Source organism: Anolis carolinensis, chromosome 1 (assembly GCF_035594765.1).
Source record: "Anolis carolinensis isolate JA03-04 chromosome 1, rAnoCar3.1.pri, whole genome shotgun sequence".
In the NCBI taxonomy this organism is placed as follows: domain Eukaryota; kingdom Metazoa; phylum Chordata; class Lepidosauria; order Squamata; family Dactyloidae; genus Anolis; species Anolis carolinensis.
In genome coordinates, this window is record NC_085841.1 from 541427 (window position 1) to 557118 (window position 15692).

The 15692-nt window shown below is 47.5% G+C and overlaps 1 protein-coding gene and 1 long non-coding RNA gene across 8 annotated transcripts in view; one reads left to right on the forward strand and one right to left on the reverse strand.

The window, feature by feature from the left end:
* dtnb (dystrobrevin beta) overlaps positions 1-15692 on the forward strand; it is a 219284-nt gene that overhangs the window by 179334 nt on the left and 24258 nt on the right. For all 7 annotated transcript variants that reach the window (XM_062968863.1, XM_062968830.1, XM_062968834.1 and 4 more), the window contains one exon: positions 14587-14746. In XM_062968863.1, the coding sequence (XP_062824933.1) occupies positions 14587-14746 (160 nt within the window). The remainder of the gene's footprint in view (positions 1-14586; positions 14747-15692) is intronic.
* LOC134295679 (uncharacterized) lies at positions 2628-14371 on the reverse strand. The gene is made up of 2 exons (XR_010002298.1): positions 12349-14371; positions 2628-12244 (listed from the first exon to the last, which is right to left on the reverse strand). It is a non-coding gene; the product is annotated as an uncharacterized LOC134295679 (long non-coding RNA).

The window sequence follows — 15692 nt, forward strand, 5'->3', positions numbered from 1 at the left end:
TATCACAAAATCACAAGTCGAACACTTCCCAAGTGTCTAGGACTGAGTGATTTATTTTCGGATGATGCATGCAGATCCCAGTCGGGTGGCCTTTTGCAGTTGGCAGATCGTGATTTTGTCAATGTCTATTGTTTCCAAATGCCGGCTGAGATCTTTTGGCACGGCACCCAATGTGCCCATCACCACCGGGACCACCTGCACTGGTTTCTGCCAGAGTCTTTGAAGTTCAGTCTTGAGGTCCTGATAGCGGCTGAGTTTTTCCTGTTGTTTTTCGTCAATCCGGCTGTCACCTGGGATGGCAACATCAATGATCCAAACCTTTTTCTTTTCCACAACTGTGATGTCTGGTGTGTTGTGTTCCAGAACTTTGTCAGTCTGGATTCGGAAGTCCCACAGTATCTTTGCGTGCTCATTCTCCAAGACTTTTGCAGGTTTGTGATCCCACCAGTTCTTTGCTGCTGGGAGGTGGTACTTGAGGCATAAGTTCCAATGAATCATTTGGGCCACATAGTTGTGCCTCTGTTTGTAGTCTGTCTGTGCGATTTTCTTACAGCAGCTGAGGATATGATCAATGGTTTCGTCGGTTTCCTTGCAGAGTCTGCATTTTGGATCATCAGCTGATTTTTCGATCTTGGCCTGAATTGCCTTTGTTCTGATGTCTTGCTCCTGGGCTGCAAGGATCAGGCCTTCTGTCTCCTTCTTCAGGGTCCCATTCGTGAGCCAGAGCCAGGTCTTCTCCTTATCAGCTTTTCCTTCAATTTTGTCAAGGAACTTTCCATGCAATGTTTTGTTGTGCCAGCTGTCAGCTCTAGTTTGTAGTGCGGTTTTCTTGTACTGGTTTTTTTGTCTGCTGTGCTTTGAGGAGTTTCTGATTTTTGACTTCAATCAAAGCAGCTTCACTTTGCTTTATGTATTCTGCCATATTTACATATTATATTATTTATAAGAGCTGTTCAATGTGGTGCATCTGCTGGTGCCTAGGAGTCTAGTGATGTTCAAAGAGAGGCTGGACGGCCATCTGTAAGGAGGAATTGAATGTTGACTTCCTTTATGCCAGGAAGGGGTTGGACTGGATGGCCTCTGGAGATCCCTTCCAGCGCTAGGATACTATGACAGAAACTAGAAAGAGACTCTGCACAGCACCGTGGCCTAGAGCTTTGCAGGCAATGTAAGTCTCTGAATGCAATTCCCCGCTTGGCCATGGAAACTGGATATCCTTGGGGCAAGTCCCACTCTCTCAGCCTCACAGGGAGGCAGAGGAAGAGCCTGCCAGAGTATTTGCAGCGCAGCAGTAGTTGGGTGGAAGCAGTGGAACGCAGAACGAAGAGACACTCAGAGATGTTGGTAAAACTATTTCCAAGGTTTTACTGTATGCAGCAGTAATCAACACAAACAGACTTGCAGACAACGGATAAACACAGGGCTGTTCTGTTCTCCAACTCTAGGCAGACAGAACTCAACAGAACTGAACTGAACTGATGCAATCGTTATGCACGAACACTTGTGTCTGGATACTCCCTAGTTCCGGCCACACATCAAGGTCATCCTAGCTTCTTGGCAATTAACTCTTTCCACATTCTGGTACATTCTGGATGATGCAGTCAGTTGCAATACAAGCATGGCACAAATTGCATTTAAACACTATCAATACACAAATCCCACATTAACAGAACCTTTGCCAAGGAAACCCAGTGATAGGCCTCCTTGGGGTCTCTGTTAAGTTGGAAATGACTTGGAGAGGGTCCCGGGGATGATGCCCCTGCTGCATTGTGGAGTGGGGCCAGAACGCATAAGCCGGAGCCATAACACCGGAGGCGCAAAGCAGGCCCAGATGGAGTGGCCCCCTCCCCTCCATTGCCACCCCCTCCCCTCCGTCTCCGGGAGGGAAGGCTCTGCAGGAACGGAATCTCTTTTCCAGCCGCGTCTGTCTGACGGCAGAGGAGCCGGGTTTCGCTGGCCGGGAGTCAGGAGCTGAAGTCGCTCGCTGGCACGCAAGCCGCCCCTGATGCTGCCGATGCTGTTGTTGTTGGAAGGTGGTTTTTGCAGGCAGCTGGAACTGAGCCCCTCCGGCCAAAAGCACAGCAGGCCAGGGCTCTTTGCCTTCGTAGGGAGTTTATTTGCCCCTGGACACATCCGCACTGGGCTTTCTTGCCCCAGTTGGTGCAGGACTCTCGGGCAAAGGCTACATTCACAGAATCATAGAATCGGAGAGTTCATCGAATTAATGAATCATAGAGTTGAAAGAGACCTCACAGGCCATCCAGTCCATTCTGCTAAGAAGCAGGAAAATCACATTCAAAGCACCCCGGACAGACGTCCATCCAGCCTCTGCTTCAAAGCCTCTACCACAATCCGTGGCAGAGAGTTCCACTGCTGAACAGCTCTGTCTCACAGTGAGGAAGTTCTTCCTAATATTCAGGTGGAATCTCCTTTCCTTTCGTTTGAATCAGTTGTTCCATTGCGTCCAGGGCAGTTGAAAGCAACCTTGCCCCCTCCTCCCGATGACTTCCTGCGAAGATGCCACCACCAAAGACTCAGAGAGGAGACCTTTTACTTTTTTTTTCTTTCTTCTTCTTATTCACTTTAGATGGTAATGCAACTTGGTTTATAATATATGCGATATAGGCTTAGATGTTGGAGGAACAATAACATGTTTATTCAGGCACAAAGCTTAGTGGTTACAATGTTGTTTCTAACTTAGAGACACTTTTATTAACAGTTACAATACTAGAATGAGGTGAGTCAAACTCCCTAAAGTGTCACTTTTTTTCTTAAAGTAGTTAGAACTTCTTCCTCTGCTACTTTTAAACCGCAGTCATCCCTGTGATATATGATCACAAATTCTCTGTTCCTTACCAGGACACAGACTACATTAAATAAGTCACCAAACTTATTTTAAACTGATTAAAAATGAACAATTGAGTCTCCCTGATCCCATCAACCTAGGATCAATCTTCCCTGTGCCTCCTCAGAGCACAGACTGAATCCCTTTTTTAAACTCTGCACTTCTTCAACAAAACGGCAGTTGGCTCTGCCTACTTCTCCATGGCAACCAGCCTCTGAGTGCTGAGATGCAATAACTGTAATACTTACCCTTTTAAAACACAAACACACAATTAAACATAACATCTGTAAATCAAAAATTCATACTTCATTACACTTCCCCTCTCACATCTTGATCCATGGCTCTCATGTCTCCTCTCAGCCTTCTCTTCTGCAGGCTAAACATGTCCTGCTCTTTAAGCCACTCCATAAAGAGTTGAAGGAGACCACATGGGCCATCCAGTCCAACCCCCTTTTGCCATGCAGGAAAAGCACAATCAAAACATCCTTGGCAAACGGCCACCCAGCCTCTGTTTAAAAGCCTCCAAAGAGGGAGCTTCCACTGGGCTCTGAGGCAGAGAGTTCCACTGCTGAGCAGCTCTTCTTACAGTCAGTAAGTTATTCCTAATGTTCAGGTGGAATCTCCTCTTCTGCCATTTGAACCCACGTCTCCATAGAGTCCTAGTCTGCATGGCAGCAGAACGGAAGACTGATCCCTCTTCCTTGGAATGTCCTTTCACATATTTATACATAGCTCTCATGTCTACTCTCACCTCTTCTGAGGCCCCTTCTACACTTCTGTATAATCCAGTTCAAGGCAGATAATCTGGATTTTATATGGCAGTGTAGAAGGGGCCTGAGGCTAAGCAGGCCAAGCTCTTTAAGCCGCTCCTCAAGGGGATTCATTGTCTCCAGACCTTTGATCCTTTTTGTTGCCCCCTTCCTCTGGACGCCTTCCAGCTTGTCAATCTCTCTTTTGAAATATGCTGCCCAGAATTGGACACAGTGTGATTCCAGGTAAAGAGGTCTGACCAAAGTGGAATAAGGAGGCACCCTGTCTTCCCTCAATCCCTCACTAAATTCATTTTGATGCAGCCCAAAATCCCATTAGCTTTTGTAGCTGCTGCTTCACACTCTTGGCTCATGTTCAGCTTGTTCTCCCCGAAGTCTCCAAGACCTCTTTCACGTGTGACTCTGTTGTGGAGCCAGGCGTCTCCCATCCTGTATCTTTGCATTTCAGTTTTTCTGCCAGTGTGAAGTATCCGTCCTTTCTCTTTGTTGAAATTCATTGTGTTCGTTTTGGCCATTCATCTCTCTAATTTGTTGAGGTCATTTTGAATTCTGCTCCTGTCCTCTGGACTATTAGCTATCCCTCCTAATTTGGTGTCGCCTGCAAACTTGATCAGCCTTCCCTCTCAACCTTCATCCAAGTCATTGATAAAGACGTTGAACAGAACTGGGCCCAGGACCGAACCTTCTTCAAGTGACCCAAATAGTCCCTTCTTTCCAGGATGAAGAGGAACCATTGGGGAGAAACACCTTTTGAGTTTGGTCGCTTAGCCAATTCCAGATCCACCTAACAGTAGCCTTATCTAGCCCGCATTGGACTAGTTTGCTTGCAAGAAGGCCATGGGGGACTTTGTTGAAGGCCTTCCTGAAGGCAAGATCTGCTCCATCCACAGCACTCCTTGCATCTACCAAGCTTGTAACTCTATTGAAGAAATAGATGAGTCTGACATGACTTGTTTCTGAGAAATCCCATGCTGACTTTGAGTGAGCACAGCATTCCTTTCTAAGTGATTGCAAGCTGCCTCTTTCATGGTCTGCTCCAGAATCTTCCTGGGATTCCCTTGCCATTCTTCATAGACTACTAGCTTGGGGACCCGGTGGCGCCCGGCTCATTTGAGAATGGTATTACTTGTCTTTCAGTGTTATGTATTGTGTTTGGAGTGGGTGAACTACAATTCCCGGAATCGTGGGTCAATCCTCCCAAAACCCTGGCAGTATGAAAAGTTGGCCATTTTGGATCTGTGTACCAAGTGTGGTCCAGATATGTTGTTGGGTGGTCATTACGTGGCTGGAGTGGTCTCTGGATGGGGGTGAACGACTACAACTCGCAGAGTCCCGGGGCAATTGTCCCGCAACATTTGTCAGTATGCACAGCAGGCTATGTCGAGTCTGTGTGCCAAGTTTGGTCCAGATCCATCCGTTGGTTGGGGTCAATGGTCTTTGGATGCAGGTGAACTACAACTCCGAAAATCAAAGCCGATTCCCACAAACCCATGTAGTATGTTCAGTCGGTTATGAGGCTTCTCTGTGCGAAGTGTGGTCCTGGACCATTGTCGGTGGGCGTCAGTGTTTCTCTGATGCAGGTGAACTATAACTCCCTTTCCCCCCAACTTGTCCAATACGTTGTATTGGTTATGGGCCTGTGTGTGGCAAGTTTGGTCCTGGTGCATCATCAGTGGGGTTGGAAGTGCTCATTCATTGCAGGTGAACTATAAATCCCAGTACCTACTACTCCCAAATGTCCAGGCCAATTCCCCTCCAAACCCACCAGTATTGAAATCTGGGCATATCAGGTATGCATGGCAAATTTGGTCTAGACCCATAATTGTTTGGGTTCATAGCGTTGTGGGTGTTGGTGAAGTACAACTCCTATAAATTTCCCAGTTGGAGTCACAGTGCTCTGACTCGATGCAGGGTAAACTACAACTTCAATGTCCCAAACTCCTCCAGTAAGTGTAGTTGCAGCTAAATTCTGCAGTTTGCTATGCAGACAAATTTGAAAGGGAAGGGCAGTAGGCGGGGCCATGCAAATTCCACAGCAATGGAGAACGTTGGGATGCCTGCGTGTGGTGGAAAAAAAGCAAAATATAGGATGAAATTGTCCCCAAATGAAAGCATTCCTTAGGTGGTTGTTTGTAGTGTTTGGGGAGGACATTGGCAGGGGTTGGCCTACATGTTCATGGTGCTCGCTGTAACCTCAATGTCAGTGCAAAGTAGTGACTTGCTGGCTTTTGAGCAGTGGGAAGTGTAGCCTGTTTGTGGAGGCCGGAGTTTGTCTGTGTGAGCGGACATGCCTGCCACATACACACATACGGGTTTTCACTTTTATTATGGATTTAGATTTAGATTAGATTAGATAGATTTAGATTAGATTAGATTAGATTAGATTAGATTAGATTAGATTAGATTTAGATTAGATTTAAATGTGTCTCAAAGCGAGAGCAGCATGTTTCAGCAAATCCCGTGATGTTACAGCCTTGCCTATGGAAAGGAGGGAAGGGTCGGAGGAAGACTGCAAAAGGATAGTTGACTGGCTGCTGTTGACTACTGCTCCCAGCATTCCTTGCCTATTGGCTGTTCTGGCTCAGGGGATGCTGGGCCCTGCAGTCCAGGACTGTCTGCAGCTATATAGCGCGATTCCCTCCCTCATTCGTGTCTCATGTGCAGAAAGCTTCCCAGGAGGGAGAGCTGCAGATTAGATGGCCGCTGCGCTTGCAAGGGAGGCGGGTGGGTTAGAGATTAAAGCCTTAATCCAAAAGTGAATTTCCTCCATTGGCAGCCAATGTTAACGTGTGTGTACATATCCACGTATGTTTACATGGTCCGAGGGGTGTAACCCACTGCATCTCAGGCAAAACATAACTCTACGACTTCTCCTTTTAACAGGCATGGGCCAACTTTGGCCCTCCCTCCTGTTGTTTTGGACTTCAACTCCCACAATTCTTAGGAATTACTAGCTTTGCCCAGCCACTCGTTGCTGTGGTTTATGGGAATGCTTTGTTGGCCAGGTGGAATAGCAGTGAATAGCCTTGCAGCCTCAAAGCCTGAACCCTGGCTGTACTCCATCGCCATTGTGGCCGAGGGGGTTGCTAGGAGATGGAGTGGGCGGAGCCTAAAGGGGACAGGGGCTACCCTTCTGACCAGCAACTAGGGTTGAAAATGGCTCTTCCTTGTTTTCTAATTTGGAGTTTATTTTCCAGGTTTTTTTTTGTTTGAAAGACATAGATTGGATGACTACGTCTTTTGTGGCCAAATTTGGTGTGATTTGTTTCAGTGGTTTTGTTGCTTACTCAGTCCTACAAACGTACATTACATTTTTAGATAGATAGATAGGAGTTGAAATCCAAAACACCTGGGGGGGGGTGAAGTTGGTGTTGGGAATTAATGAGCCGATAAGCTCAAATCACCCCCTTTATGAGGTATATTCCCATTAAAATAGCAGAGTAAAATGCAGCAATGAGACTTATGCGGTCGCGGTGTGAGTTTTGGAAGGCCTCTGAGTCTTCAGGAAGGCAAAGGAACGCAAAGTTAGCTTTAAAGTTTAAAAGCATTTATTGAGGTAAAAAGAAATCCATTGATGGATAGAAAAGGTTTGGAGCTAATTAGCTAATCTAATCTGCTCTAAAAACACATAGACGGATTAAAAATAACAAAGGTCTAGATAGCTACATCTTGACTACAAGAGGGGACAAAGTGAGTCCTTTCTGGAACAAAGCAGGAAGAAGGAATGGCGACCAACCTCGTGGGTCTCTTCTTCTCTAGGGCCATAAACATTCCAAAGGCCAAATTGGGGAAGTTACGTCAAAGCCCTAGGAGAGATCACATTTCTAAAGCATCAAAGGGTGGGTTGACCTAAATAGGACAGGAAGGAGGAAACAATAGTAAAGCCTATCTAGGCATGCTTTGGAAACGGGGAAAGGATCCCCTCAATCTAACTCTATCATCTATCTGACAACATTTAGACTTAAGTAATCCAGGGTGATCCCCAACAGTTGGCCCATGCCTGCTTTATAACAAACTGTCCCGTTTCGACAAAACTAACTCCAAGGATGTGCCTTGGGTGCATTAGTAGTGTCTCTTTGGACCAACGTGAGCAGCCGTCGTTTCCACTAAATCTGCTCTGAATTGGGTTCCGTCTTTGATGTGTCCTGCCCATGGTGCCTCAAGATTTGCTCTCTGCATCTTTACATTTTGGACTAAAACCCCGGAGGAAAGCAATGGCTTTTGGGAAGAACTGAACCAGAGAATTCAGTTCTTCAGAGAGATCACGGAACAGGAGACTGGTTCAAGATTGAGAAAGGAGTGTGGACATCAGGGCTGCGTCCTCTCACCCTCCCTATTCAACTTGTACGCAGAACACACCATGCGACATACGTGTGGGGCTTGAGGAATCCAAGGCCGGAGTTAAAATTGCTGGAAGAAACATGAACAACCTTAGGTATGCAGATGAGACCACTCTGATGAAAACTGAAAGTGAGGAGGAGCTAAGGAGCCTTATCATCAAGGTGAAAGAAAGAAGAAAGCGCAAAAGCTGGGTTGCAGCTGAACGTCAAGAAAACCAGGATCATGGCAACTACACCTATTGATAAATGGCAAATAGAGGGAGAAAGCGTGGAGGCAGTGACAGACTTTATATTTTTAGGCATGAAGATCACTGCAGCTAGGAAATCAGAAGGTGTTTCCTTCTTGGGAGGAGAGCAATGGCCAACCTGGACAAAAGAGTGAAGAGCAGAGACATCTCACTGGCAACGAAGGAAGGTCCGCATTGTCAAAGCCATGGTCTTCCCCAGAGTAACCTATGGATGCGAGAGCTGGACCATAAGGAAGGCTGAGTGAAGGAAGAGAGACGTTTTTGAAGGAAAATCCTGAGCGTGCCTTGGACCTTGGCAAGAAGATCCAACCAGTCCATCCTCCAGGAAATAAGGCCCGATGGCTGCTCACTGGAGGGAAGGATATTGGAGGCAAAGATGAAGGACTTTGGCCACATCATGAGGAGACAGGAAAGCTTGGAGAAGATCACGATGCTGGGGAAAATGGAAGGAAAAAGGAAGAGAGGCCGACCAAGGGCGAGATGGATGGACGGTGTCCTTGAAGGGCCTGGCTTGACCTTGAAGGAACTGGGGGCGGCGACAGCCGACAGGGAGCTCTGGCCTGGACTGGTCCAGGAGGTCACCAAGAGTTGGAGACAACTAAACCACTGAGCAGCAGCAGAACCAGAGAGTGTAAAGGAGGCATTGGGTCTCCAATGAAGGAGACCCAAATTATGCAAACCTGGAGCCTTCCCAGCTGTAAAGTGCTCTTCTGGACCATGGGTTTGGCAGTGGCCTTGCATCTCTTCTCTTTCCTGGGCATGATGTGTCTGTCTGGGGCTCCAAGGGTAGCAAGGCCTCCTGCCGAAGAGCTTCCTGCCCAAGGCCCCTCTTTCTTCCCCCATTAAAGCCTTTGCACCCCTCCCTCTTTCTCTCCTGGCATCTCGGGCAGCGTGACAATGAAAGCCACTCAGAACAATTTGAAAAGACGGAACCCAGGAGGCCTTTAAAGAGCCTAAAAGCCTGCTAAGCCCCATGGCAAGTTAAAACAAGCACAAACCCTCTTAATTCCATCAGGCTCTGCTGTGGCTTAGTGCCAGGATATCCGAAAGAGCCCCCCTCTCTCTCCCCTCCTCTGGCAGGAACAGCTCCGGATTGGGGTCTCCAAAGGGTGAGGAAAGGCTGCCTGCAATCGTTGAGCTGCAAGGGACGCCAAAGGCCATCTAGCCTGGCCCCGTTCTGCCTGGCAGCAAGGCACAGCTCAAGCATCCCCGAGAGAGGCCCACACAGCTTCTCTTTAAAGGCCTCCAGTGATGGGGAGGCCCATGTTCCACCTGAAACAAAGGTCTTCCTGATGATGAAGTGGGATCCTCTTTCTCGTAATTGGATCCACCAGTTTGCATCTTGAGACTGGATATGTGTTACGGATTGATGATGATAAATGGAAGCTCTTACGTGTGCCCGTGATCCAGAGTCACCCGCAGAACAATAACGTGCCACTCAGGTTTGCAGAACAAAAATACAGAAACTTTATTGATTCCAAGAGATCAAAAAACAGTAGTGTTTACAATGGTCCCTCTGATCACTTACAGAAGTCCACGGTCATAAACAGTCCTTTCTCAGTCCACAAATCTGCTTCAGAGAAGAATACAGTCCTGTTTCTTCACCCTTTTTGCAGCAGCAAACAGGCCTCAAAATAGCAAGGCTTCTCTATGCTGCTATTCTTCACAGGCAATCATCATCATCATCATCATCATCATCATCATCATCTTAATTTTTATATCACGCCCCATCTCCCCAAAGCGATTCGGGGCGGCTCACAACAGGGACAAGCCCGAAACAACGACACAACATATTTGCCAAAACCTAAAACATTTCAATGATACACAAAATAAAATAATGGACAATACATTAAAATTCAAGCAGATATAATCAGAGTAATTAAAAGCAAACCAGCGGGGACAGTACTCAGTCAGCACTGAAAAATTTGTTCAAACTGGTTCTGCAGCAGCAGAACAGAAACAGTGTCAAATCAATCCCCAGGTCTTTGCAGACTCAGCCAATCGACTTCATGCACTTCATTTTCCAGTTAATTCACACAGCACAGGGACTTTGCAAACCATGACAATATGAAGCAGCCATCTCCATCTTTGCCTTTCTAGTTAAGCAGCAGAAATGCATCCATGGAACATTTCTTCCATGCGCTTCCATTACAACCCAAATGGACCTCTTCCTCTGCATTTCCCCCCATCTGTGGCATCCCTTGTGCAGGAATTAATTCAGGCCAGCCTTTTGTTCTGATGAATTCTCCGCCTTCATACTAACATTATGCTTCTGGTTTTGCTTCCAGTTTGCCTTTGCTGCATGTCGGCTTTTCCGGAGACCTCTGGCTGACTTGTGCATACTTGCGCCCATTCCCCACAGAAGCAGCCAGGCAGTTTGCTCTATTGCAGAACATCCATCTCTGGTGCAAGGTTATAGGAAGTGCACATGGATGCCATGCTGGACATGTGCATTTGGTTATGGGCTGGAAGGGTTCGGTTTGGTGCCTCGGTCCAATTGCACGACAACGCTGCTCAGCTCAAGGGCTACTTTTTTGTGGGCCTTTAATGGTCCTGTTGTTGTTGTTGTTGTGTGCCTTCAAATCATTTGCGACTTACGGCGATCCTAAGGAAAACCTATCATAGGCTTGTTGTGTGTTTTCCGGGCTGTCTGGCCATGTTCCAGAAGTATTCTCTCCTGACGTTTCGCCCACATCTGTGGCAGGCATCCTCAGAGGTTGTGAGTTATGGAGAAACTAAGCAAGGAAGGTTTATATATATACAGTAGAGTCTCACTTATCCAACATAAACGGGCCGGCAGAACGTTGGATAAGCAAATACGTTGGATAATAAGGAGGGATTAAGGAAAAGCCTATTAAACAGCAAATTAGGTTATGATTTTACAAATCAAGCACCGAAACATCATGTTATACAACAAATTTGACAGAAAAAGTAGTTCAATACGAAAGAATGCTGTGTAGTAATTACTGTATTTACGAATTTAGCACCAAAATATCACGATTTATTGAAAACATCGACTACAAAAATGCATTGGATAATCCAGAATGTTGGATAAGTGAGACTCTACTGTATGTGGAAAGTCCAGGGTGAGAGAAGAACTCTTGTCAGTTGGAGGCCAGTGTGAATGTTGTAGTAATCACCTTAATTAGTATTGAATAGCTTTATCTCCTGGCTTCTTCCTGCCTGGGGGCATCCTTTGTTCAGAGTCGTTAGCTGCCCCTGGTTGATTCTTGTCTGGAACTCCTCTGTTTTCAGAGTGTTGCTCCTTATTTACTGGTCTGATTTTTGAGTTTTTTAATACTGGTAGCCAAACACCGGGGCCCTCCAGGTGTTTGGGACTCCAGCTCCCACAATTCCTAACAGCCGTTTGATGGTTTTGGTCACCCTCCTTGGTTTTGCCATGGCCAAAAGAAAAGGCTGTGTCTGGAGGGGGAGAGAGGTTCAAGGGAAGGATCATGATGCTGGAAGTGGCCTCATCCTGCAAAGCCGTGTCCTTGGCACCCTCCTTCCGTGCCAACGACAGCGTGGTTCCCATAGTAGCAAGTGTGGTTTAAAGGGATCGAGGGGGGGTCTGCATCTAAAATAGGAAACTGGGGGAAAGGCCAGAGGAAACGGCACACGCTGGGGAAGGGAGGGAGGGCGTGCTGGGGACGTAAATGTTTAATGGGGTAATTATGGGATTAGTCACCAGCATCCAGCTGGGAACAGGGCTCTGGGCAAGGAGGCACCAGAGAGGGGAGTCTGGTATCGCTCACAAGATGTAGGACAAGAAAGGCACCCAAGGGTGGGGCGGGGGGGGGGCTTGGTGGGTGTTGAGGGCCGGGGTGCAGGAGACCCCCAAAAACAGGCAGCAGCAAAGGATGGTGGAAGTCCAAGCCATTGGCCTTGTTGCCTTCCTTCTCCAGAGAATCATGAAGTTTGAAGGGGTCCCTAAGGGCCATCCAGTCCAACCCTCTTCTGCAGGAATCTATGGCAGGTATGGGCAAACTTCAACCTTCCCTCCAGGTGTTTTGGACTCCCAATTCTCACAATTCCTCACAGCTGGTAGGCTGTTAGGAATTGTGGAAGTTGGAGTCCAAAACACCTGGAGGGCCAAAGTTTGCCCATGCCTGATCTGTAGCCTGGCAGCACTTGCAGAGACCCACTTGATGGGCCTTGCTGTTCTTCAGCAGGGGGTTGGACTGGATGGCCCATGAGGTCTCTTCCAACTCTATTATTCTATGATTCTCCCGCCTTACGATTCTATCTTACGATTCCCCATGGACGTTCGTCAAGAGCATCTACAAAGTGGGGGAAACTCTTGCCTCAAGTTTAGTATAAGGTCTAAATTGGTTCCCCAAATTCTCCCATTGGCCAGCCAGGCTGACTACTTCTTACGAGCTGTGAATATGCATCTCTTTTGAGTTCCAGCATCAACAGCCACGTCTGTCCTTCCACTTTCATCCAGCAGTTCAGCCCAATGGACTTCTCCTCTCATGGGTGGGCTCATTGGCAGGGCCGGCCCTAGGCAATTTTCAAGTGTAAGCAAACTCAGGTCCCAGCCAGCTAGGTCCCAGCCAGCAAGGGCACCAAGGCCTACAGTCTTTCGGGACCTGCACTTTGACACAGATAATGATGAGGAATTTACTGACATTGCACCCTCCACAGAGGGGCCTTTACAGCTGCAGGTGCCTGAAGATACTGACGCTGGAGATTTGTTAATTGGAGAGGATTCTTCTAGTCCTCCCTCGCAGATAGAGCCAGATGTGGAAAAAACGCCTGGGAACAGGGTTTTTAATCGTAGAGATTTTGTGACTAGAGAAAGAAGTGCAAAACAGGAAATCCGCCGCAGCCAGAGACTGGCAAATAGATGGGATAATGGGTAGCGTTCCCTTGGGAAAGTTTTGGGAGTTTGTACTCCCCAAATTCTGAACAGCCCAGAATCTGTTAAAAGTGTTTTGTTCGGTAGATTTCCTTGCGGTGTCAACGTTGCTTTTTGGAGAGAGGTTTCTCCGTTTCTAGCTCTTGTTTCAAGCCAAGTTTTCCAGTTCCAGTCGGGCCGTGCTGTGCCGTGACTCTCCAGTAGACCTTGACTTTACTTCCGATGTTATTCCTTGTTCCTGTTTCAAGTTTGCCTCAGCTTTAACAACTTTGTTGCCTTGATTGCTATGAAGCATTTCCAGTGGATAGAACTCTGTTTTCTGCCATCCTTGTTTCCCTGTTTAACTTCATGGACTTTGATTTCTTGGGAGAGCTATCGAGTTCTCATTGTGGATTATAATATCGGACCTTTTCCTTCACACAATTGAAACAGTCATTGACTTTCTGAAAAGAACTATTCCTTACTCAGACTCTATACCTAATTTCTTTTGGATTTATAATTGTTTTAATAAAGATATAGTGTGTTATATTGGCTCTTGTCTGGTTTTCGAGTGCTCACGCTGCCTTGGGGTGCAACACAAACAGTATTTTGGCACATCCCCCCCCCCCAAATGCAGCGAGAGTGGAAGAAGAGAGCCATGGAGATTTCCCCAAAGTCTCGGGCCTTTACCAAAGGGAAGAGTTTCCTTCCTCTGGCAAAGGCCTGGCCTAGGGAAACCCAGGGTGCGTTGCCATTTCCTAGAACTTTTGTTTGTCCCCCCCCTCTCCCTCTCTCTCTCTCTCTCTCTCTGGGCACTGAACCAGGCACCTCAATAGCGCCCCCAGGGGATTGGCGCCTTCCACATTTCTGTACTTCGCATATAGGTTGAGCCACCCCTGCTCATTGGGAAGCCACCTTGATTCAACCAGCCTTCCTGCTTGTAGCACTTCCCTTGCAAAGCAAAGAGATGTTAAGCCAGCCTTTCTCGACCTGGGCAATTTCTTTGCTTACTCAAACATGGTTTTCTCCTCCGACTCTCCTCTGTTATGCCCGTTTTTGCCGCAGGTTGAGCAAGCGCTGCTAATCCTCTTTTTTCTGGCATGCCAAGATGGTGATGCATGGAGCCATCAAATATTCCAAATGCTGGGGGTCCTTCAGAGATTTTAAAGAGATTTAGGAAGTAGGAGGGGATCCCGAGGGCCATCTAGTCCAACCCTCTGTCATGCAGCTCAAACAACCCCAAGGGTTATGACATGGAGTGATGGTTGCAGTGACCTGCAGTTATGGAGGTGCGCTGATGGGTTTGTCATGGAAGGCCTGGGCCAGGCATGGGCAAACTTGGGCCCTCCGGGTGTTTCGGACTTCGACTCGCACAACCCGGAGGGCCCAAGTTTGCCCATGCCTGCCCTGGAGGGTGGCATCTGTTGATTTTCAGCATGCAATTGGAGCACAGGTTTAGGGGTGTTCTGACTGCTGGCATCTCATACTTTGAGGAATGTTGTGCTAGTAGCTGACGACGATGGCATCTCTGTGTGTGTTTCAGGCTCAGGCCGGGGTCTCTCCGCACACCTCCCCGACCCACGGGAGCGGGCGCCCCATGCCCATGCCGGTCCGGTCCACCTCGGCGGGCTCCACCCCCACCCACGGGCCCCAGGACTCCCTGACTGGACTCGGGGGAGACGTCCAGGAAGCTTTTGCACAAGGTGAGTCACCACAAACCCCATGCGATCACAGCGGTGAAGGTGCCGTTGTCTTATGAAGCCTTTAAAGGAGTCCGGCATGTTTCTAAATACAGTGAGCCTTCCCCTGCTGCAGATTTACACATTTGTAGATTTTTTTTAAATAGGGTCTTTCTAGACATCTTTAGGGCCAGATGGTTTGGGTTTGATGGCTTTCCCACACCCAACTCAGCATCCTCTCCCCTCTTTGGAAGAACTTTATAATTCCTGCTGCCTTAAGAAAGCTCAGGGGATCCAGCTCACCTGGCATATTCTTTTTTTGAATTACAGTAAAGTTCCAGTTATCCGACATAAATGGGCGGGCCAAATGTCAGATAACTGGAACTGTCAGATAATAGGGAGGCCCTATTATTCCTCCCAGCAAACTGGGTTCTTGGCAAAGGGAAGATTCTGTGAATGTGGGATTTGTGTATTGGTAGTGTTTAAATGAAATTTGTGTCTTTCCTGTATTGCATACTGATTGCATCATCCAGAGTGTAACATAGTCTGGAAAGAGTTAATTACTAAGAAGCTGTGATGTCCTTGATGTGTGGCTGGAACCAGGGAGTGTCCAGACACAAGTGTGTGTGTATTGCTGATTGCATCAGTTCTGTTCAGTTCTGAGTAGAGTTGAGTGAGAGTCCTGTGTCTATTGTCTGCAAGTCTGTTTGTCTTGATTGTTGCTGAAGTCAGTAAAACTTTGTATATAGTTTTATTAACGTCTCTGGGTGTCACTTTGTTCTGCGTTCCACTGATTCCATCCAACTACTGCTGCGCTGCAATTACTCTGACAGATTCTTGTCCCTCCGCCAAGTGCCCAGGTTATAGAAGCCCGGGCTTCTCCAAAGTGCCAGGTGCTTGGCAAAGGGAAGAGTCTTGTGCCTCCTTGCAAGCACCCGGCACTTTGGAGAAGCCCGCTGCATGTTGCTGC